This window comes from Haemaphysalis longicornis, unplaced genomic scaffold, assembly GCF_048455015.1.
Source record: "Haemaphysalis longicornis isolate Haplotype H1 unplaced genomic scaffold, Haemaphysalis longicornis Haplotype H1 scaffold_12, whole genome shotgun sequence".
Classification (NCBI taxonomy): Eukaryota; Metazoa; Arthropoda; class Arachnida; order Ixodida; family Ixodidae; genus Haemaphysalis; species Haemaphysalis longicornis.
Window position 1 is genome coordinate 96,464,858 of NW_027526225.1, and position 24,762 is coordinate 96,489,619.

Sequence of the window (24,762 nt, forward strand, 5' to 3'; positions counted from 1 at the left end):
ATATACTAGAGGGAAAGCTATCGCTCGAGTGCCGTGCCGCTGTAACAGATTCTTACTTGGCATTGCTTGCAACATGGCCTCTTTTTCTCGTGATGACAAAGCCAACAGTGGCGGCATTTTTTTATGTTCATCTTGCATCAAGCTTTTGACTAATCCCTAATGAATAAATCCTAACAGCTATGCCTTAACATCAGTTTAACACTTTATAAGGTCTTCTAACGGCAGTATTGGCTTTTATGGCCACAGGCAACTTTTGAGCCTGTTTTTTTTTGTTGCAACTTTTGAGAAACAATGCTTCTTTGGGGTACAATGCCGGCATGCTCGTTAGAGCAGAGCTCGCATAGGCACTGGCAGAAGATTTCCCTCTAGTATACATTAGTGTTACTAAACAAAAAGTAGGTTTTTTGGTGGCTTTAGTATACATCAATATGAAACTCGCTTGATAGGCCCATGGCGGCAGTACGGCTGGGTGCCTTGCATAGAGTTCATTTTTTGTTTCCCAAAAGCGGTTAATGGTAAGTTTTTCGACAATGCTGTCGGCTCTTGGCAGGAGCTTCGACAATGCTGTCATGCTGGCGCACAGGTAAAACGAAAACGCCATGCAACAGTGGCAGCCTTTTGTCTGAGTCCGTGTTCAAACAGAATGGAGATTATTGGGACAGGGGATGTTGTTGTGGTTTCGTTGCCCCTTGCTCCAAGCGGGGCCGCTTATGTGACCATTGTGCCATGCTGTCCACGCAGCCAAGTGGCGAAAACAAACTCGTGAAGGCCTCGCGGGGAGAAGACCGGCATGCCCGGCATAAGCCTTCGAAGAGGCCTGCTGAGGAAGGGGCAGCTCAGGAGGCACGGAGGAGTAAACAGCAGAAAAAGCGTCGACAGCGCATTGCTGAGGGAGTGGGGACTGCGGGAGCCTCCCGTTCTGCTCTTGAGGAGGACCCCAGCAGGCCGCTTCCTTCACTTGAGGCTGCAGTCCCCTCGGGGGGGCCTACAGAGGTGGGTGCTCGGCGACTGTGGCGAGGTGGTCACCCCCGCGCCATTCATGGCAGCCGGCAACTTCTCCCGGCTGCACGCTTCTCCCATTGGTGCTGAGAAAGATCTTGTCTTTGGGGCGCCATTAATAAGCAAGCACTGCTGCTTTGGGGGATGTATTAGTATTCACAGCAGTCGTAATCTACCAACATAAGCCAACTTGATTTTACACTTCAGTAGTGTCCCTTTAAGGGGGACAAGGGTCTTAAGACAGCTGCTTTTAATTTTCAAGCAAACTCTGTGAAACCTGCCAGTCTTTCTGCTTTTCCCCCACTGATTTAAAATATGCCATTATTTTTTCAGCTAGTCAATTAGTTCCCAAGACAGTGAGATAATTAGCCATTATTATAAATGCTGGTGAATGCAATAATCGAAGCAGCTTTTTGGTGCATCGCTTGGAACTAATTTTACAGCTAATTAAACCTTGATGGCACCAGTGGCAAGGAACCATTTTGAATGCCTTTTTAAAACACTAAAGTTCAATGAGTTGTAAAATTAGTTCCAAGTGGTGCATCAGAAAACCCATTCTCTTATTGCACTCACCAGGGTTCATAGTATTGGAAAATATAAAGATTAGTTTTATGACCAACACTGTTTTGCCCATTCCGTCCATCACTGTTTTGCCCATGTCCGTCTTTGCAGCCGGTTTTCGGTGCCTGTAAACGTTCCGGAAACCGCTCCCCACCGCCGTTTGGTGGAATTGGAGACACATGGTGCGCGGACGCCGTCGACGCGTCGGGCCGCTTAGCTCCGCCCCGTTCCGTCATGCGTGCATGCAGCCTTTGGCAGCCCGCACAAGGGTCGCATTGACGCTTGACGGAGTTCTCTTGGGTGTCCCGCGATGCTCGTGATTTCCTCTCGTAGGAGATTGTTGCTTTAAGTAATTGGGGCCAATTATATTAATCTACGCTAATAATGGATATAATTGGCCAAGCTATTGATATTGATATATTGATAATTATCTGGATTTCTACAAATGCTTTTCTCATTCAACGTGGCAAGAATATGGTTTCGGGGGTTGTTCTTTTCACATGAACTTTAATAAAGCCACCGCATCAACCACGATGAAGGAAGCCTTCACTGACTACACGGAGAAAAAAAACACTGCAATGCCGACACTTCTCAGAGATGTTGCTCTTAATTTTACTGTATGCAGCGTGGTCTTTTGCAGTTACAAGGCAAGCGAAAGCGATACGAAGTTGTTTTTTGATCTCATATATTTGCTTCTGCTCGTACCAGAGATATCAGCAGATCGTTTTCGGCGGTGTGGTCCACCCTTGAGCTGCTCATGGCTGCGGCGCAGGAGAAAGCCACCTCGCGAAATCCAGGAGCGGAGGATACACCGAATACAGGCTCCACTTTGAAACCCGCGCGAAACGTCATGAATGACGCTTCCGCGCCTCGTGCTGTTATTGGCTGACGCCCCCTGCCAGTTAATTGCCTACACGTTTGACGCGTGGCAGCGGCGGAAAATATCTAGCAGGTTTGACGCATGCGGAGAGCCGGTTTTGGGTGCCGGGCGGGGGCCGTTCCGGCTACCGGAACGGGGAATCGCGTGCACAGACGCGTCCCTCTCCGTCCATGTGTCCCCCGCTTTACTATCTTGCGGGGTTGTGCAAACGTAGCCATTTTTGGATAACGTGTCTTGAAGAAGGAAAATAATTCGAAAAATCATTCCGAGGTATAAATCAGATTCCTCATATTCCTTTGTGTAGTCATCAATATCCAATAGGTTTCTGACTTGATTGTCAAGCTGTACGAGGGTGACCTGTTTTTGCTGGTCGGATTCGTAGAGGGTTTTCAGCGTACCTGGTTTCACAGGGCGCTGCTTCAATGCGCGGTCTGCCGCTTTGACGACGTCGGAAATCGGTACTCGGAGGGTGTCTCTGAGCCGTAGCAGTTGGCCCATGTCCTCTGCGTCGTCTCCGGGTTCAGTGTGAGTGGTGTGGAGCATCGAGCAGCCGGCCATGGCAGGCGCCGACCAAGGGCAAGGCCTCCAAGATGTGGGAATGACGAATTATCCCAACCAGGAGTTTCCCAGGCCTTGCAAGCCTTGAAGATGCGCTGCGCCGTCATGCAGTCCACTGGGCCGTTCCTCCCGGGTTTCACGGCACCAAATGTTGAGGAACTGGGCCCCGGGCCATGGCACCGCTCAGAACGCATTTTATTCCACTTGGTTGGTTGGTTGGATCCGGAACGAGAATGGCGCGTACCCACTCTGGGGGATTGGCCAAGTCTTATTGTGATTTCACTGCTAAAGAAGCTTAGTAATTAGTTTCAAACGAAGGGAAAATAGGGTACAGTGATGCTAACAATTTTGGAACCAAAAGAAATTCAATACTACTGTACCAACAGGTATTTCAATAAACGTTTAAAAATGGGTTGAAGCTATTGATTAACAAGGCAAGCGACCTGTTTCGGCAATAAATGAGTGAAGAGCGCGAAAAACATCCCCGTTGCACCGACCAAGCCCGACTGCCCCAAATGACAATAAATTCGGCACCGACAAGGCGAGACCCAGGCGCCGGAGGGGAGCCTCCAGGTAACGATTTCGGAGGGAAGAGAACCGCCGGCAAGACAACAGGAAGTGGTCAAGTGTTTCCTCCTCTTGACAGAAGCTGCAGGTGGCCGATGGCGCTATGAGTGCACGGTGCAGATAAAAATTCAAATTAAGTGTTCGACATCGCAAGCAAGTCAGTGTGACCTCGCACAGCCGAGACTGCGCAAAGTCACACTTCCAAGAGTACCGGAGATGCTCAATGTCTGGGCAGCCAGCGATGCTGTCTGGTGGGAAGCTGTTCAGTGAACTGTACCTTCGAAACCTAGTTCCAACAACATAGGCTATCGGGGGCACAGTATCAACGAGAGGACCATTCAGTGCTACTCCTGCCAGGTAATCAGCAGTTTCGTTAAGTTCAACTCCTCTGTGCCCTGGGACCCAGACCAGCCGGATTTCCCTGACATGTACTGGTATAAGCATCGACAGCGATCGGCGAAGTGGAGAAACGGTTGGTGAAGATAAAGCGGAGCAAACCGAAAAAGAATCCGTCACAATGATCACCTGGGAATGCTCTTCGCTGAGCTTTCGAAGAGCGAGCGCGATTCCCCAAAATTCTGCCAAATATATTGACGTGAAATTCGGAAGACGAAGAGGAAATGCCCAGTCAAGCGCAGGTGAAAAGATACCTACACCAGCTTTTTTTGTCTCGAACCGAAGCATCTGTGGCTATAACCACATGTGTCGGGAACTCTTCTAGGTAGTTTTCTAAAAGGCCAGATATCGTTCTCTCCGGCAAGCATTTGGCATTGGAGGGAAAAATGTTGACGAAGTCAATGTCCACCATCGCAGTGCGATAGTCAAACGTAGGTACAGATAATATGTTGATATTTAAAGGGTCGAGCATAGACTGGACGAACACTACCTGTGGACGCTTGTACATGGGCCATGATTGGGCAAAAAAGGACGCTGGGGAGTGTACAAAAACCATTTGTGATCGTGATATAGGCAATTCCATTGCACGAAGGTATGCTTCTACTGTCAACACCTTGAAACGAGATATCAGAGGAAGGATTCGAGCCTCCCAGTACAATACCCGAATGGGGACGTACCTTGGCAATCCCAAACACAATCGCAAAGCTTGCCTTTCTAATGTAATCAATGGTCGGAGCTTGTAGAACGGATAACTATAAAAAAGGATACAGCCGAATTCCAGAATAGGGCGCACGTACATGCGATAGAGCATAAGGAGGACGTCTCTGCGCATACCAGATTTCTTATTACAATATCTCTTCAACACGGAAACCGCTCTCCCCCCTTTCACCGCAATGAAGTCAATGTGAGGACGCCAATTCAGAGTGCTCTCATACAACACTCCTAGATATTTCAGAGAGGTAACCTGCGGTATTGATTTCTGTCTGTATGTCAGATCAATCGAAATTGGGTCTTTCACTGGGAATGCCAAGAGTGCACACTTGTCGACATTTAAGGATAGGTAGAGGCCATCCAGCCATGACTCTAAGGTCGACATATAAAGTTCCACTTCTACTTCTATAACCAATGATGGTGATAAAATGTCCTATACAATCTCGTCTTCGTCTTTCATCAACACCGGTCATGCTCGATTTCCGCCATCTGACTTATGACAAGCAGTCCAAATGTGTGCTGGGGTGATCGAATTTTGTTCCTAGACATTGGTCAATTATTCATTGACTGCAGGGTTTAACGCGCCGGCGCAACGCAGGTGATAAGGCGTGCCGTAGTGGAAGGCTCCGGACTAATTTTGACCACCTGGGGATCTTTAAAGGGACTCACAACCGATTTTTGTCGCGTATATGTTCTCTAGCTCATATGAAAGCCAGCGTTTTATATAGCCCGATAAGCATAAGCAATTTATAAACAAATTGGTGGAAATAATTTTAATTTGGCAGCAAACTTCCTGAAATTGGAAGGGTGGCGGTTCGTAGTCTAGAAACTTGACACTACAGTACGTGTCCCGGTCACGTGACCTGCAAACCTAGCAGCTACTGTAACCGCTGGAATGTTTATTCACTTATTGAAAACCCTTTAACACAAGTATTTGAATAAGTTTAAATTGTATATCTATTTTTAAACATTATTTAAAAAATTTTTAACACCCGCCGCCCGCCACCGCTGGGTTACTCTCTGTGTAGCTAACTGAGACTCCATGCCCAGAATCAACAGCAGCGTTCAGTAAACAGACCCAGTGAAGGAGTTCTGATGATTCTGCCTGACGCAGGGGCGTTTGTTCTGTCAAAATATTCGATTTCAGCTTCCAAATACGCCACTGGCAGCGTAAAAAAAAAGGATGTGCCCGGGGAGAATCGAACTTTCGACCTCCACAACGTGCAGCATGCGTGAAGCCACATTCTACCTATCGCCCATCCCAACAGATGGCGCCTTCGTGCAAAATAGGCTGATGAATTAAAAAACACGCACAAAAGAATAAGAAAGCCTATGATTCACACTGTTTTTAGCTCGGGACAAGTTTTTAAATATCGCTTTTCATTTCGCAAACAGACAAAAATATGTTGCCACGCTACTGTATGTCATGGTTGCCAGCATTATTTTTGTGAGGACACATACAGCTCGTAGATCTAAAAATTCCGATTTAGAAAGTTCTAGGGCGTTATCAGCAAAACCGATTCTCGTTAAGGTGCTTTAAATGATGCCCTTTCATTTGAGATAGAGAATATATACTCGACAAAAATCGGTTGTCTGTCCCTGTAACGTGCGCCGAAATCTCGTACACACGGGCGTTTTTGCTTTTTGCCTCCACCAGAACAGCAGCCGCCGCGGCCTGGAATCGAACCCGCGACCTCGGGCTCAGCAGCGCAACGCCTTAGCCACTGAGCCACCGCGGCGGGTACATTGGTCAATGGCGTGGACGCGACGGTGCGCGAACACTGACACTCGAAGCATAGAATTGACACTCAAAGCACTGACACTCGAAGCATAGAAGCATCCAGGCTGTCACCCATGCGGCTATCACTTTCGTAAACAGCTTGTAAACAATAACTGAAAGACGGCTGGTGGGTCTGTAATTCTTGAGGTCCTTGCGATCTCCCTTCTTATGAATCAGGATAATGTTGGCGTTTTTGCAGGCCATGGGCACTTTTTGAGTATTGAAGAATTCCGAAAATAGTACAGCAAGAAAAAAGAAAAAAAGTTCCATAGAAAGCAGCTTTGTTTTCTTGCGGAAATTTAAGAGGAAAGAAGCGCGTAAAGCGACAGTTTGCCCCAATGCGAGTTCAAAAATGACACGCTCACAGCTCAGTCCACTCATTGATTTAATGATGTGGCACCGATGACTTTGCCAGTTGGAGGTTCTTTCGCAGCAGTTGCCACACTTTCAGGCCCTCAGGACGTGGCGGGCACCCGATGAGGCTCAGACTGTAGTGTGGCTTAAAGGAGTACTGACACGAAATTTCAAAGCTGAGATAACTATGTAGAACGCTTCCTTTTTATCAGGAGATATCTCCCAGCAAGGTTCAACTGCAACCGTTCAGCGAAACATATTTAAAATCCATTTTTACCTTCGCCTGCACGAGAAAGCCCAGAGCGGAACGACATGACATCATCTGCTACTTGCCCCAAACTGCCGATGTCGGGGCTCCCGTGACGAAGCCCACGCGCTGGCTGTGGTTGGCGCGCGCTTCTCGGGCGTGTGTACACGTCATGATTTTGGGACTGACCTCATGATGCCCGTGCCTGTGGGAATGGCGAAGACCTCGGCCGGTTTGGGCGGGCGCGCGCGCTTCCAGAGCGGCAGCGATACGGCAAGAATGGTGACGTCACATGATACCTCCTCTCATGGCGGCTGCTGGGAGTTCGTTTTGTCGAAACCGAAACTGACACGAATAAACTACGCTGTAAATTAATTTTTGCGCTGCGCTCGACCGTCTCATCTGCCATTCTATGATTAGTGGGCTGGTAGGCAAGCATAGCAGCGAAAAAAAACGTAACACCAAAATTTCGTGTCAGTACTCCCTTTAAGCTTCGGAGGCAGCAGCTTGTGATGCCTAGTTGCATGCTGGCGGCCCTTCAGCTTTGGCCTCGCCCAGAAGTAGTGGTGCCCCAAGAGCAGCTAGCTCTGGGGACAGCAGTGGCAGGTCCTCTACAACTGCCCCCCGAACGCTGAACCGTGAGGCTGGCTGGAAACCGCCTCCCAATTATTTATTATTATTTATTATACCTTACAGGCCCATTGAAGAGCATTGAGTAAGGGGGGGTTACATTTTTGAAAGAACATAAACAAAATAGTGGGGAAAAAGAAGAAAAGACAAGTACACAATATAGAGTTTGGGTAATCGGCTTACCGACGTAAATCGATCTCTTTTGGCCCGTTCCCCGATGCTATGGCGCTAGCTCAGATGGCCCAGCTTCCATGTGCTCCTGCCAGTGTCGCCTTCCCTTTTTTTTCTCTTTACCATTCCCAGCTTCTTCGTGTCTGCCATTTTCCGATGGTGGCTCGGCGCCAGTTGTCACAGTGCGCTCGGATTTGCGCATGCCTGCAATTATGCACCAGGCGGCAGGCAACAGGCTATGTGCAACAGGCCCTGCAATTATGCACCATGTCTGCTTGATGTTTTAGTTACTTGCAGTGCTTTCAAACAGTGTCAATCATCGCCCAAAGCCACTCGTCTGCCTCCAACAGTGCTTGTGCTTCCTTGGGAACACTGTGCAGAGTGCTGGTCCGTCCCAAGGGGCGCCTAGGCTGCCCGGGACACCATCCTGCACGGGACATCGCGATGGGGCTGCGGAGAGCGCTGGCAGTAGCGGTTTCCCGCTCAGCCAGGCCGAGGAGGAAGAAGTAATCCCCTTGGACAACTCTGAGGACTATCATGGCCTGGTGAGCGGTGGAGGAGGCCACAGGCCGGCCATCACTGCGGCGCTGGAAGCATCGGTATGTTGCAGTGCCTTCGTCGACCCCTGACACACTCGTTCACAAGTCACCCGCCGCGGTGGCTCAGTGGCCAAGGCGTTGCGCTGCTGAGCACGAGGTCGCGGGTTCGATTCCCGGCCGCGGCGGCCGCTTTTCTGATGGAGGCGAAAAGCAAAAACGCCCGTGTGTACGAGATTTCGGCGCACGTTAAAGATCCCCAGGTGGTCAAAATTAATCCGGAGCCCTCCACTACGGCGCGCCTCATCGCCTGCGCTGCGTCGGCGCGTTAAACCCTACAATCAATCAATCAATCGTTCACAAGTCACATTCGAGGTTTAACGTAGAGAATATGCAGCCTTGGCTATGAGGCAATGCCACCCTGACTTGGAGGATGTTTATGCAATCACTTTGTGCACGCGGTGAACGAGGGTCTTTGTCTGATGAGATCGGCACCAGTGTCGGCTGGAGCAGGGCTCGGTTGATCGCCTGGCCTATGATCGGCTCACTGCAGCTTTTCCTACTGGTACACGTACCTTACCATGCCGTCACGATTTGGCTGCGCTAGCTGCACTCATTCAGGTAGTGCAGCGGTCGCCTCTTCGATTTTAGAGTTCAGTGCACGGTGCCTGTACTTTTCTCTGCGATTTATCGACGATTTTGGGAGTGCAGGACCAGTTCACGGCTTTCCCTGCACTTCCCAGGGATGAGGTGCAGAAGCAGACGACAAAAGTGCAGGACCAGTTCTGCAGTGGCGGCGCCTGCTCTGAACTGGCTTAACTAATTCTGAACTTGTGCAGAAAGTGCAGTCCAAATCGATGAGACCTATAAATGCAAGCGTTCAGTAGTATTTCATCTATTGTAATGATCTTGTGTATTAGAACTTCCTGCTCACGCTTGCGAGCAGGTAGTAGTATTGCTCCTCTTTTGTGTGCATCAGTGGAAGCATTAATCTCACGTGCATTTGAACCAGAGGAGCGGATTGGGTGCCATAGTCCAATAAATTTCGGATTGCATTAGTCTAGGAAAATACCAACCCTGCTCGCTGTTACTGCAGTTTACGCTAGCTTCGTGAGATTTTCCTGAGTTCGAGTAACTAAACCCTTTCAGAGGAGTGGATTGTGTAGTTGCGTTTATTTCGGCCACCAAGTCATTGGTGACAACAGCACAGCCCTGACCAAGCGACCTGGAGTTTGTTAAACTTTGCTCCACCAAAAGTCATGCTCTTCGAGCTGTAGAAGCAAGTGCCAGCTCTGTGTGATTTCCTTGTGTGCTTGCTTAAACAAGAGGGACCTAGCTCTTAATACAGCTTCTTTTAATTTTTCAGCAAACTCTGTGAAACTTGTCAATCTTCCTTCTTTTTCCCCATTGACTTCAAATATGGCATTATTTTTTGGGTCAGTCAGTCAGTTGCCAAGATATTTAGAGATAATTAGTCATTTTGGAGGAACAATGGACAAAACAGTGTTAGCCGTAAGACTTTAGTCTCTATACTTTACAATACTGTGAACCCTGGTGAACGCGAAAAGAGAACCGGTTTTTTGATTCACCGCTTGGAACTAATTTTATTGCTCATCTTGGGTGGCACCAGTGGCAAGGAACCATTTTGAGTGCCCATTTCAAACACCAATGTTTAATGAGCTGTAAAATTTGTTCCAAGCAGTGTACCAAAAACCGATTGTCTTTGTGTTCACCAGGGCTGATAGTATTGGAAAATATAAAAGTTAGTTTTATGACCAGCACTATTTTGTCCATTGTTCCTCCAGAAATGGCTAATTATCTCTATTATCTTGGGAACTAACTGACTGACTCAAAAAATAATGGCATATTTGCAATCACTGGAAAAAAAGCACCAAGACTGGCAAGTTTCACAGAGTTTACTTCAAAATTAAAAGAAGCTGTTTTAAGAGCTGTTTTAATAGTGTGTATGGACAGGTTTAAAGATAATTTTTTCTTTACTGTTCATTAGCTTGCCAGGATCAATGTACCGATAGCAACATTTGGCCTTACTGGCAGACAACTTGTGGCATCAGTCCAAATTTTTGTGGAATTTGTTGTCAGAATGGCCCTTTTACTGTTTCCTGCCAACGTATGCAATCTTGTTCGCACCTAGTTCTGTCTGTGAAATGAGTGAATTTATGGTGCAGGGCTCGAGGAGTCAAAAGAGAGAGTCCCCATGTTCCGGAGAGGAAGTGGGAGCGCAGAAACCAGGGCAGTTCCGTTCTCCGAAGCAAGAACATTTGGAACCGGAAGAGAGCAGGTCGCAGGCCGGCATTCCAAAGGTTTCAAACCTGACGAGGCCGAACGACGTGCTCATCGAAAAGGAAATGCTGGAAGAGTCCAGGGCTGTGCACAATGCAGAAGTGGATGGAACATCAGTGGATGCTGCACAAGTAAGTGTTGGCAGTCATTGATGTGGTTTGGTGGGGGCCATGATCGCATACTATGGCATCCAACTTCATCTTCTCCCCATGCCCGTTCAGGATCGTCATCAGCCACTGGATCCCGTCACTAAGAAACTTGCCTAGAGAAGTTTAAGTGCAGAGCACTTTAGGGGCTCACCTTGTCGTCGTAGCTCCCTCACTGGACCCAAGTAGAGACTCCCACATGGCATTCTGTTCCTGCAGCGCAACCCACAGGCTTCGAGATCCAAACGGTTTATAGAGTCGCAAGCGTTTGAAACTCGTGAACCGCTGGCGCTTGTGATACATCTCCCCGTTGTTTAGCGCAAAGGAAACTGCAGGTACATTTGAGGCAAAATATACGTAATTAACCGGCAGCGCCTGCGTTCACTTAGTTAAAGGGGCACTGACACAAAAATTTTACATCCTATTTTTTTTGTTGCGATAAGTAGCTAGTGACCTACTTATAACCTGTAGAAACCTCATTTGCTTCAGCGTGCGACGGTTGTTTAATTAGAGGCATTTTCAATGCGGCCAGTCGCAGTTTCGGTTTCAGCGAGTGCCGCGAAACGATGGATTTTGTGTGAACAAAGTTGACCACGTGACCGTCGGAGGGATATCACAGAGCAGAGCCGCCGTAGCACTGTTGAATCCGCATCGACGGCAGTTTCTGCGAATGCCCCCACGTACTGATCTCGTGTGGCGCTTAATTAAAAAGCGACCGAGGATGTGACGCAGGCGCTGCGAGTGCAAATGCTACCGCGGCTAAAGAACGACGCGTGACGCTCGAGACGGTGGGTGGCAAGACGCGCGCTGGGAGCAGCCGGCCGGTCTGCCTACAGGTCCGCCTACAGTTGTGTTCGGCTTAGCACTGCGGCGGATATTCGAGTGCCGCTCTGCAGATGACAATTTTTAATGCAACCCGCCATCGCATCATTAACTCCTTTCTCATGTAAGCCACCATGGTCGGGACTTGGGGACAATTTCTTGCAGCGGTAACAAGCTATCACTCGAGCTACCTGCGCCGGCCTGGGTGGGCCACTTCGCGGCCGTGGCCGCCGCCTGCACAGCGACCGTGCGGCTAGCTGAGTGGGCTTTTTGTGCCTCCGGCGCGTTTTCGCATTCAATGATAACTACCAGTAGTAGAAACAGAGTGCCTGGAATCGCTGTAGAACTTTGGTCGCGACCAGCTGCTCGATGAGCTGACGAAATCAAGGCGCCTCCGCCGCCAACGATCGGGTCGTTCGTTCTCGAGAGCAGAAGCTCCGCCCTCCGGCCCTCCGACTGGAGCGGCGAGCCGGGCGAGCCGGCAAAAAACGCCAGCAGTGCGGAAGCGGCAAACACAAACTCGTGACGTATTTGGATATTGTTTATTTACACGATATCCTCGGGATGTCGATTGCGCGTGGTCCTCTGCTGGCTGCTCGGTTGCGTTTCGCACACTTTAAAATTGATTTTAAATATGTTCTAGGCTGTATTCACCGATGATATTTTACAGATGATGTAAATGTGTTCTCACCAATCTATCTCTGAAGTTATCTCGCCTTCAAAATTTTGTGTCAGTGCCCCATTAAAGGAGCCATGAAGAGAAAATGCAAGTTGGTTTTATTCGAAAGATTTCTTGTTTTATAGTGCCCCCAGCGCTTGTCCGGATACAAACGGTGCTTTATTCACTGAGAAATTAAACAATTTCGGTTAAAATTTTGATTTTACCGCTCAATCGTGCGTTTTCGTGGTCCCAAGTGACATCACTGAAACCGACCGCTCTGCAGCCTAGAGTACCTTCATTCACGCATCCCCCGTACAGGGCAGAGACACGTATACGCTGGCGCCGCCATTTTCGGTTGCTCGCTCGCTGCCGAAGCAAGTCATTGTGTCAAAACCGCGCTAAAATTATCGCCGCAACGCGGTTTACTGAAAAAGTTTGAATCATATTGTCTGTTTCGCGTTGCTAGGTCTTGTGGGAAACGAAAAGAATAACGCGTTGAGCCCGTTGGCCCAATTGCGGCGGCACGGGACCGTTCAAAGGTTGTCTCCACCCTGTACAGCGGTGATGGTTTCTTCCCGCGTTTCTTTACGTTCCGTAACCTAGATGGCGCCACCATACCGTGGCAAGCGTTTGGTTTATTTTTGCCCGCATTTAAACCTGGCTTGTTTTTGTTCTGGGAGAAAATATTCGTTCCCTGAAACAGTGCTCGCTCGACAAATGGGGTCACGTAAGACACCATTGCTTGCGTCAATCGGCCAGTGTCGTCTGAGACAACCCCAAGCCCCGTAGTGCTGTGCAGCGAAACCAAGCATGCTGTGCGCAGTACGAACAGCAGAACGCATCAGTACTTCTATGTTTACATGTGCTTTCGTAACTTCCACTGTTTGTCCCATCATTCTTATTGCTTTGTAAAGAATGTGCCCTAAATTTAAGCGCAAATCGCTCGTTCGTCTAGTTTGTAAGTTCTACCTAATTTGCGTCTGCTTCTGCCAGCCTCCGCCAATCGCAGAGCTTAGCTCATGTGACGACATAGGTTTTGTTGCGGGAAATGAGCTGGTGGGTCGCATGACCATTCCCGTTTTTCCTAATTATGTAGCTTATTTGAGCGAAGTTTGCGTTAAAAGTGGTGTCAGTATGATTCTAACGAGACAATCTTTTGAATGAACCAAACTTGTGTTTTCTCTTCATGGCTCCTTTAAGAATGCTCGTTGCGTTGGTTTTTACAACAGTAATCGAAAAAAAGTGGCGGTGCAACGCCCGCACGTGCAGAAGGAAAAGCAAGCACGAAATGGAGGGAACTCCCGCTGACGCTGTGTCAGGCAGAGGGTGCGCCAGCACAGCGAAGCCGGGAAATTTGAATTGCATTAGGTGGTAGCAGTGTGCGGATAACGGCGGTACGGACCATTATGGCGAATCAGTGCTCTGCACTTCCGACAGCTTTCACATTGGGTGGATGGGCTTTAATTTTTAAATGCGGAGCATTTCTTAGGCTCGCCTTGTCCTGCGTCGTTGATGGCGGCGCCGTGCACACGCTCACTGCGCATGCGCAACTCTCCTCCTTACACCCAGAGCTCTGCGATACTACACTATAAAAAAAAAGAAATAGTTAGCGGCGCCCGGTTTCGATCCCAAGTCTCTCTGGCCGCAACGGGTGGTACGCGGTGCTCTTCCAACTGCGGTACAAATCCGGGACAGGAGCAAGTGCTTCGAACGCGCCTTATGTCCTTGACTCATTCAAACTACGTCATGAAGCTACTGATACAACGAAGGCACGCGAAGCTGAACGTCAAAGGAAACGACGAACTGACAACTTTAGAGGGGGATGCTGAATTTCCCGTGGGAAAGCTGTGGCGGGAAGCGCCACGCGCCTTGCAGCTCAACCAGCCCCGTCCGCAGCGAATCTGATGCTGATTGTGGCAGGATGCCCCTAGGGATTGGCCAACCAAAGGATCCATCACGAGATAGGTTCGCGTTCAACCACCGACGTCATCTTCCCGTAGGGGAACCGCCGAAGAAGAAGAAGAACGAGAAGACAAAGCTGCGAAGAGGCGGGCGTGTACATTGATCTCAGCCGGTACACCAATGTCAACAACCTTTACCTCACCAAAGCTGACGGAGACTACCGATTCTACCTCAGAGACAACATCGACAAGACCATGATGGACGAGCTTCGGCGCCTCCAGAACAACCTCCTACTCACCGTAACACAACAGCACTTGCGTGCCTTTGCCACCGGTGTGGACCGGGACACGGAATTCCCTCTGGCGCTAGTAAAAACCAGATCACTCAACATAACGGCAACACAATGGAACCACACGGAACCGCGACGATGCTTCGCATCCTCATCAGGGTTCCCCACGGGAAGATGGCGTAATTTTTTTTGTTAGCAAAGCAAGACATGTACCTGTACACAACCATGTACCGAAAAACGTCACAAAGTCTACTTCCAATGTGCCATGGGCTGCCCATGGCTCCCGTATTTTCGTCGTCTTGAAGACAGGTCCAAATAAAACTACTAATAGGTGTTGCATGAAGCCCCCTTCCTTCGTGCTGCTGGAGGACGTAGGTATACAGGACCCTTGTTTGTGGCTGTAACACAACGCAAAGAGGCGCACTGGGGCTGTGCTGCCTTGCCAAGGCAGACTGTTTTCAAGGGGTTCGTGAAAACAGCAGCGCTGATCCTGTCAACTCCTGACTTAAGAGGGCCATAAAGACAAAATGCAAGTTTTGTTCATTCAAAAGATTGCCTCGTTAGAATCGTGCTGACACCACTTTTATTGTAAACTTCGCTCAAATAAGCTGTATAATTAGGAAAAAAGAAAATGGCCACGCGACCCACTTGCTCCGTTCCCGCAACAGATCCTATTATGTCCTACCAGCCAGCTCTGCGATTGGCGGAGGCCGGCAAAATCAAACGCAACTTAGGCAGGGCTCAAAAGCTTGCCAAATGAGCTATTTGCACTTAAATTTAGGGCCCATTCTTTTTATAGCACTAAGAATGGTGTGACAAACAGTGGATGTTACGAAAGCACACGTAAACATAGGAGTACCGATGTGTACTGCCGTTGGTACTGCGGGCACTATGTTTGGTTTAGATGCACAGATATGTGGGGATTTGGGGTTGTCTCAGACGGCACTAGCCAATTTATGCAAGCGACGGTGTCTTACGTGACCAAATTTGTCGAGCGAGCACTATGTTTCATTAAACGATCATTTTCTCCATGAACAAGAACAAGCCAGGATTAAATACGGTTACAAACAACCGGAAGGCAGAAAACGGCTTGCCACCTGGGTGCCATCTGGGTTGACTAACAGTAAACATGCCTCCGCTCCACACCAAGTTTAGCTGAAAGACCTGTTCTTATGATGTCATTGCAAACGTCGTTCGAACACACGATTTCGCGCGATAATCGATATTTTGGCTTCAATTGATTGATTTCGCAGTGAATAAAGCATCGTTTGCTTTCGGAGAAGCACTGGGGGCACAATAGAACAGGGAATCTTTCGAATAAAAGGAACTTGTATTTTGTCTTCATGGGCTCTTTAAGGGGGCAGACTTTTCTTGCAGCTTTTTTTTTATTTAATAACCAATTTTAATCTAACTGCACAGGAATATGGAGTTTTCTGAGCTAATTTCAAATCTGCAATTAAATTTTTTGCAAATTGATTATTTTTCGAGATATTGAATGGTAATGGCGATTATTTTCGGTCAACAGTACAACATAACTGCACCATACAGAATGACAATTACCCCTTGGCTAGGCAGACAAATGACTAAATAATGCAATGTTGAAAGCATTTTTCTGATTTAGCTTTTTTTGTCGTCTTAACAACACACTAAACTTCACTCCTCCCACGCTGTGCCAGAAATGGCTCACAGGTGGTGTCAATTGAACACAATAATAATTTTCCAAAGCTTCCATTTTAAAAAATTGTTTCCGACATTGTATTCCCCACACATTTTGGTATCAGAAGCAAAAAATTACAGTTGTACCTGCTCTGGTTGCCGAGATATCCGAGGGCGAAATGCTAGTGTGCCGTTTCACCATCGAATTCTGCACGAACTGAGCTGTAGAGTGAACTTTAAAATGTTATTTATAATGAAATATGGTGCCTTTTGATGAGGAAATTTGCAGACTGATAGAAAAAATAGCCGTGATTTCCGAAAATGCCATTTTTCAGAAAACGGACGTTTTTCGGCTGCAAAGACCGATCTGCCTTCTTAAATAAGTGTGTCTGTTTTGTTATTTTGTGAAGCCACTTCTGCGGGTGATCACAGTACAGTGCATGCGCCTCAATCATGCAAAATGGGCATAAGCCGATTGAGAGGCTGAACAGATTCAGAAAAAAAACCATGCTGCCCGTTTATTCAAAAAAATCCCCCCACCTCCCCGAAGGGGATCATGCAGAAATGCGAATGCATTGGGTGCACCGATGAGTGCGCTGCGAGTAATTATTATTAATGGCGTAATTAATCAAGAGAGCCGTGAGTGTGAACGTACCCATAACGGACGTACGAAGAAGGGATTCGATTTCACCGACTTCCATAGCTATCAAGGCACCAAGCGCGCGCTCCCTGCATTTATATATAGTCCGAGCGCGAAGAGGAGTAGCGCCCGAGCTCTCTCTCTCCGCACGAGCGAGCTACGGGATGCCAGCGCCCTCACCCGACCGCGCACACTACTCCTCTTCCTTACCCTCCGCTGCTCCGCGATGCGAGCGCCCTCACACGCCCGCGCGCGCTCCTCCTCTCCTTACTCTCCGCCGCTCACCACCTGCTCCGGTTGCTAGGCGCGCCACATCCGTTGGTAGGGCACGCGCGGGAGCGGAGAGATAACACCTGCGCGGACGCCGGTCAACGTACGCAAGACAACCCCCGACTAAGAAATGCATTGGCATTTAAAAAGACAAATGCTGAGAGCAGCCTTCAGTTATGCCTGTCCTGCTTGAGTGGGTGTCCTGAGGCAATGCGAAAGGGCACTCCTGCAAAAATTACATCGCATTCACCATTGTTTTTAATGGAAGAACCAACGTTTGTGACCAATTACCTTTCGTTGTGTGATGAGGAAACCGTATCTTTGAAGCTCATCTTGTACCACGTGTATTCTCAAATCCCCGCCGAGAGAAGTGTACCGGGAGTTCCCTTGTGTGTTGGGAAACCCTTGTGGATTTTGCCTGCTCAGAAAGCACGCGTTTAAGTTGCACATTGCGTTTTCACCTGTACCGCTGCCTTTGTCATCTGTTATCACAACCATCGTGATGTGTTAGGCAAATGGCCATGTACTCCTGCATCTTCACCACCTGTAGGCACTTCACACTGGTACCATCAGTATCTGAGACACATCATTGATGTGCTCATTGACTTCCACTGCCTTATCGCCGTAGAAATGCGCTACCAGGGTAAGATCTCGTTATAAGTTTAAGGGGGTTAGGGCATAATTACCCTGGCTGTTCATAAATAACCTGGCCATTCAGTGGCCTTATGAGACATGGTTGTGTTTGCTCTGGCAGCACCTATCTGAAAAAACAGAGCAAAGGCAGACAGCCGTCCTGCGCAGAATGGTGGCGCCATCTAGGGGGACAGGCAATAAAAAAAGAAATGTTTGGCACTCCTCTGCCGAGTAAACGGCGCACTAATGCTCGCGTGAAGGTCTGTCCTTGTTACGTCATTGCAGACTTCACGAAATGCACAATTTGGTGTGAGAATCAAAATTTTGATTTTAAGGAAGACGTGGGGATCGGTGTGAATTTTTTTTTTTGCGGAGATTGATCAAATTTGGCACGCACATTAGAAAACAATACAAATGGCGAAATTTAAAATTTCATAATGATACATTCAGTAGTTCCTGTGTTACAGGTGCTTACATGTTGCCTGCTTGTGAAAAGCCTAGTGAGGTATTGACACATGGCTGGAAATTCTTAATGCCGTAATTACCCGATTCTAACGCCGACCTTTTTTCCGGAAAAATATGGCCTAAAAATCGCATGCGCGTTAGAATCGGATACGAAACCGAAACTGCCGAAACAGCGGAAATTTCGTCCCACCCATCGCCATCGCCATCTGAAGATGGCGCCAAACCTTTAGCAACATGGAGGGAGACTTTCTCCATGTTTAGCAACAATTTTTCGAACGGAGGAAGCATAAGCGCCTATGGTTTTCTATGGGTGTTCACACAAATCGTTAAATCGTTCCACTTGCGCACTTGATAACAGCAATGGCAGCAGCGGCTCTCACGCGTTCAAAACGATCGGTCCGGTGAAGCGTGCGCCTCTGAAGAAGCTCGCGGGATGGGCTTACAAGGCGTGGGCCACGATCCCATCATGGTTGAGCGTTCAGAAATGTGGCATCGCGAACGCTCTTGTCGGCACCGAGGACGAGATATTGTGGTCAGCGGAAAGCGACGAGGAGTGAGATGAGTGAGATTACTTCGGGAAATAAATCGCCCATTTCTCCCGCATTCGTTTGTCTTCGTTATAAAGTTACGCGCGCGTTAGAATCGGAGGGGCAAGTTTTTTTGGTTTTTTTGCCAGGAAAATCGGGTGCGCGTTAGAATCGGGGGCGCGTTAGAATCGGGTAAGTACGATACTCTTTAACTGCAGCTGAAAGAACAATACAGGGCAAGACAGTCTTAAAAATTTTTGACACCCTTCATTTTGTTTTACAGAAAACCATATTTTTACGTGTACCCTGTAGGACACAATCGGCCGAGCCGTAAATTCCACATTAAAAAACAACTAGGCCCTAAAATGAAAATCTGAGACTGTCTTGCCGTGCAGTACTCTTCAAGGATTAAAATAAAACAGACAGGGTCAAAATACGCCCAGTTGTTGCCATGCTATCCTTTCCACGAGCAACGATGAACTTGTCTAATACACTTATGAGAAAATGGCACTCAAAGTTTACAATGACTTCACCACTTTCAAAGCATAGTCCTTGCTGTCCTTGCTTGGGGAGAACCTAAAAGACCTTTGCCCTTTGATTTGGTGCATCTGGGATGCCTTCCCGGCTCATTGGAGGTTTTTATATGCAGTCTTTAAGATTGCAGAAGGGCCTGTTTTACGCTGAGTGTACCACAGAGTTTACTATACACTACGATGGTGCCTATACTTTACTTGTTGGATGCATGATGCATAGCTGTCCCCAAAGTGAAGAGCGAGGCTTGGTTTTTCTTGATATTGTTATGTGTTATTGTTACAATTGTATTGCATGCCAATAGACTTTCAACTGATTGCTGGGTGTCATAACCTTGCTGAAGCTGCAGCTTAGTACATGGGGCTGTTCAGGGTTGAAAGGTTATATTAGCGCATCACAAACATAAAATGAGCTATTTGAAAGCAAAGTATATACTTTCTTACACAATTGCAACATTAATTATAATTAGCATACCTCGTTCTTCTAGTTCAAGCAAAACTTATTCTTACTGCATTACCCAAATGGACAACGTAATGTGCCATCAAGATTATCAATTGCCAAATGCTGCAACCTCAACATGTATTTTCTAATTATTGAAATGCCGAAAATAATATTTTGTAATCCCAGACTGCGCTGTACGAATGAGTGTAGAGCCACGGCAAAAGTTGCTCAATGCGACGTGGTGGATCATTGCACCCCATCAGCCCTCCCGTCATATTTCACCACGATCGTAATTTTAGTAACGTTGCTATGTATAGCAACCTCTCGTTTGGAATTAAATTTCACTTCGCACAGATCAATTTTTATTACTCGTGTGCAATACCAACCAGTCCCATAATCGGGCGCCGCCTGAACACGTTGCCGCAATGCAGCGCACACTGCAACTTGCGCCGCGCATGCCGCAACGTGACAGTTGCATTCCCAAAAGCTCGCAAGGTAGCTGTGAAACAGCCATAGCTCAGCATTTTATAACATCGCAACGAGTCCAAAAGTTCACTTTATGAACCACGATTATGGACGCATACACTGCGTTTCCCACTCAAGGACAAACGACGGCGATACCGCGGGCACGTTTTCGATTCGTCTTTCGAGCTGCGAATTTCTCGTAACCTGGCATATGATATAGTCGTGATAACAATAACATCACTGTACAGAGTCGCAAGGCATGGTGAAACCACTCAACGGCAACTGAGTCGACCGCGAAACCGAGGAAAGCATATGCAAAATGGACCGCGTGTGAATTGCACACCATCCGAACCCCCCGGTGGCCATCTTGTTGTTGTCATGGCGACATCCAATTGGTAGAGCCATTTGGTAGAGCCTTTTGGTAGAGCCATTTGGTAGAGCCTTAAATTGATCAATTTCACAGAGAATAAAGCATCGCTTGCTGCCGGACGAGGGCTGGGAGCACTAAAAACATTAAATCTTTCGAACAAATTTGTATTATATATGCATGGACCAACTCACCCAGACCACTAGTCTGCCTCTAACAGTGCTTGTGCTTCCTTGGGAACTCTTTGCAGAATGCTGGTCCGTCCCAAGGGGCGCCTAGGCTGCCCGGGACACCATCCTGCCCGGGACATCGGGATGGGGCTGCGGAGAGCGCTGGCAGTGGCGGTTCCCCCCTCAGCGAGGCCGGGTGCGGCGTGTTGTCCCGCACGGAGCGGCCCGCAGATGGGGTGCTCCAGGAGGAAGAAGTAATCCCCTTGGATAACTCTGAGAACCATCACGGCCTGGTGAGCGGAGGAGGGGGCCACAGGCCGGCCACCACTGCGGCGCTGGAAGCATCAGTATGTTGCAGTGCCTTCGTCGACCCCTGACAGAGTCGTTCACAACTCATGATTGAGGGTTAACGTGGAGAATGTGCAGCCTTGGCTATGAGGCAATGCCACCCTGACTTGGGGGATGTTTATGCAATCACTTTGTGCACGCGGTGAAAGAGGGTCTTTGTCTGATCAGATTGGCACCAGTGTCGAATGGAAAGGGCTCGGTTGATCGCCTGGCCCATGATCGGCTCACTGCAGCTTTTCCTACTGGTACACGTACCTTATCATGCCGTCACGATTTGGCTGCGCTAGCTGCACTCATTCAGGTAGTGCAGCACTCGCCTCTTGGATTTTCGAGTTCAGTGCACGGTGCCTGTAGTTTTCTCGGCAATTTACCGACGATTTTGGGAGTGCAGGACCAGTTCACGGCTTTCCCTGCACTTCCCAGGGAGGAAATGCAGAAGCAGATGACAAAAGTGCAGGACCAGTTCTGCAGTGGCGGCGCCTGCTCTGAACTGGCTTAACGAATTCTGAACTTGTGCAGAAAGTGCAGTCCAAATCGATGAGACCTATAAATACAAGCGTTGAGTAGTATTTCATCTATTGTAATGATCTTGTGTATTAGAACTTCCTGCTCACGCTTGCGAGCAGGTACAAGTATTGCTCCTCTTTTGTGTGCATCAGTGGAAGCATTAATCTCACGTGCATTTGAATCAGAGGAGCGGATTGCGTGACATAGTCCAATAAATTTCGGATTGCATTAGTCTAGGAAAATACCAACCCTGTTTGCTGTTACTGCAGTTTACGCTAGCTTCGTGAGATTTTCCTGAGTTCGAGTAACTAAACCCTTTCAGAGGAGTGGATTGTGTAGTTGCGTTTATTTTGGCCACCAAGTCATTGGTGACAACAGCACAGCCCTGACCAAGCGACCTGGAGTTTGTTAAACTTCGCTCCACCAAAAGCCATGCTCTTCGAGCTGTAGAAGCAAGTGCCAGCTCTGTGTTATTTTCTTGTGTGCTTGCTTAAACAAGAGTTACTTAACTCTTAATACAGCTTCTTTTAATTGTTAAGCAAACTCTGTGAAACTTGTCAATCTTCCTTCTTTTTCCCCATTGACTTCAAATATGGCAAGGTTTTTTTTCAGTCAGTCAGTTTCCAAGATATTTAGAGATAATTAGTCATTTTGGAGGAACAATAGACAAAACAGTGTTAGCCGTAAGACTTTAGTCTCTATACTTCACAATACTGTGAACCCTGGTGAACGCAAAAAGAGAACCGGTTTTTTGATTCACCGCTTGGAACTAATTTCATAGCTCATCTTGGGTGGCACCAGTGGCAAGGAACCATTTTGAATGCCTATTTCAAACACCAATGTTTAATGAGCTGTAAAACTTGTTTCAAGCGGTGTACCAAAGACCCATTCTCTTTTTGTGTTCACGAGGGCTGATAGTATTGGAAAATATAAAGGTTGGTTTTATGACCAGCACTAGTTGGTCCATTGTTCCTCCAGAAATGGCTAATTATGTCTATTATCTTGGGAACTGACTGGCTGACTCAAAAAATAATGGCATATTTGCAATCACTACAAAAAAAGCACCAAGACTGGCAAGTTTCACAGAGTTTACTTCAAAATTAAAAGAAGCTGTTTTAATGGTGTGTATGGACAGGTTTAAAGATAATTTTTTCTTTACTGTTCATTAGCTTGCCAGGATCAGTGTACCGATAGCAACATTTGAGTTTATTGGCAGACAACTTGGGGCATCAGTCCAAATTTTTGTGGAATTTGTTGTCAGAAGGGCCCTTTTACTGTTTCCTGCCAACGTATGCAATCTTGTTCGCACCTAGTTCTGTCTGTGAAATGAGTGAATTTATGGTGCAGGGCTCGAGGAGTCAAAAGAGAGAGTCCCTATGTTCCGGAGAGGAAGTGGGAGCGCAGAAACCAGGGCAGTTCCGTTCTCCGAAGCAAGAACGTTTGGAACCGGAAGAGAGCAGGTGGCAGGCCGGCAGTCCAAGGGTTTCACACCTGACGAGGCCGAATGACGTGCTCATCGAAAAGGAAATGCTGGAAGAGTCCAGGGCTGTGCACAATGCAGAAGTGGATGGAACATCAGTGGATGCTGCACAAGTAAGTGTTGGCAGTCATTGACGTGGTTTGGTGGGGGCCATGATCGCATACTATGGCATCCAACTTCAGCTTCTCCCCATGCCCGTTCAGGATCGTCATCAGCCACTGGATCCCGTCACTAAGAAATTTGCCTAGAGAAGTTTAAGTGCAGAGCACTTTAGGGGCTCACCTTGTCGTCGTAGCTCCCTCACTGGACCCAAGTAAAGACTCACATGGCATTCTGTTCCTGCAGCGCAACCCACAGGCTTCGAAAGCGATGCGGTTTATAGAGTCGCAAGCGTTTGAAACTCGTGAACCGCTGGCGCTTGTCATACATCTCCTCGTTGTTTAGCGCAAAGGAAACTGCAGGTACATTTGAGGCAAAATATACGTAATTAACTGGCAGCGCCTGCGTTCATTTAGTCAAGAATGCTCGTTGCGTTGGTTTTTACAGCAGTAAGCGAAAAAAAGTGGCGGTGCAACGCTTGCACGTGCAGACGGAGAAGCAAGCATAAAATGGAGGGAACTCTCGCTGATGCTGTTTCAGGCAGAGGGCGCGCTAGCACAGTGAAGCAGGGAAATTTGAATTGCATTGGGTGGTAGCAGTGAGCGGATAACGGCGCTACAGACCATTATGGCGAATCACTGCTCTGCACTTCTGACAGCTTTCACATTGGGTGGATCGGCTTTAATTTTTAAATGCGGAGCATTTGTTAGGTTCGCCTTGTCCTGCGTCTTTGATGGCGGCCCCGTCCACACGCTCACTGCGCATGTGCAGCTGTCCTCCTTACACCCACAGCAAGGCGATAATACACTATAAAAAAAGAAATAGTTAGCGGCGCCCGGTTTCGATCCCACGACTCTCTGGCCGCAACGGGAGGTACGCGGTGCTCTTCCCGCTACGCTACAAATCCGGGACAGGAGCAAGTGCTACGAACTCGGCTTATGTCCTTGACTCAGTCAAACTACGTCAAGAAGCTACTGATACAACGAAGGCACGCGAAGCTGAACGTCAACGGAAACGACGAACTGAAAACTTTAGAGGGGGATGCTGAATTTCCCGTGGGAAAGCTGTGGCGGGAAGCGCCACGCGCCTTGCAGCTCAACCAGCCCCGTCCGCAGCGCCTCTGATGCTGATTGTGGCAAGATGCCCCTAGGGATTGACCAACCAAAGAATCCATCACGAGATAGGTTCGCGTTCAACCACCGTCGTCATCTTCCCGTAGGGGAACCGCCGAAGAAGGAGAAGAACAAGAAGACAAAGCTGCGAAGAGGAGGGCGTGTACATTGCTCTCAGCCGGTGCACCAATGTCAAGAACCTTTACCTCACCAAAGCTGACGGAGACTACCGATTCTACCTCAGAGACAACATCGACAAGAACATAGTGGACGAGTTTCGGCGCCTCGAGAACCACCGCCTACTCACCATAACACAACAGCACTTGCGTGCCTTTGCCACCGGCGTGGACCCGGACGCGGAATTCCCTCTGGCGCTAGTAAAATCCAGATCACTCAACATAACGGCAACGCAATGGAACCACACGGAACCGCCACAACGCATCCTCATCAGGGTTCCCCACGGGAAGATGGTGTAATTTTTTTTTTGTTAGCAAAGCAAGACATGTACCTGTACACAACCATGTACCGAAAAACGCCACA

General features: G+C 48.1%; 1 protein-coding gene across 6 annotated transcripts in view; it reads left to right on the forward strand.

Annotated features, from left to right (window-relative positions):
* LOC144163035 (uncharacterized) overlaps positions 1-24,762 on the forward strand; it is a 265,629-nt gene that overhangs the window by 92,695 nt on the left and 148,172 nt on the right. For 4 of the 6 annotated variants that reach the window (XM_077693815.1, XM_077693816.1, XM_077693818.1 and 1 more), the window contains exons 10-14: positions 742-993; positions 8,235-8,453; positions 10,577-10,822; positions 20,757-21,023; positions 22,879-23,124. In XM_077693815.1, the coding sequence (XP_077549941.1) occupies positions 742-993; positions 8,235-8,453; positions 10,577-10,822; positions 20,757-21,023; positions 22,879-23,124 (1,230 nt within the window). The remainder of the gene's footprint in view (positions 1-741; positions 994-8,234; positions 8,454-10,576; positions 10,823-20,756; positions 21,024-22,878; positions 23,125-24,762) is intronic. The other 2 variants (XM_077693819.1, XM_077693820.1) reach the window with 2 other exon arrangements.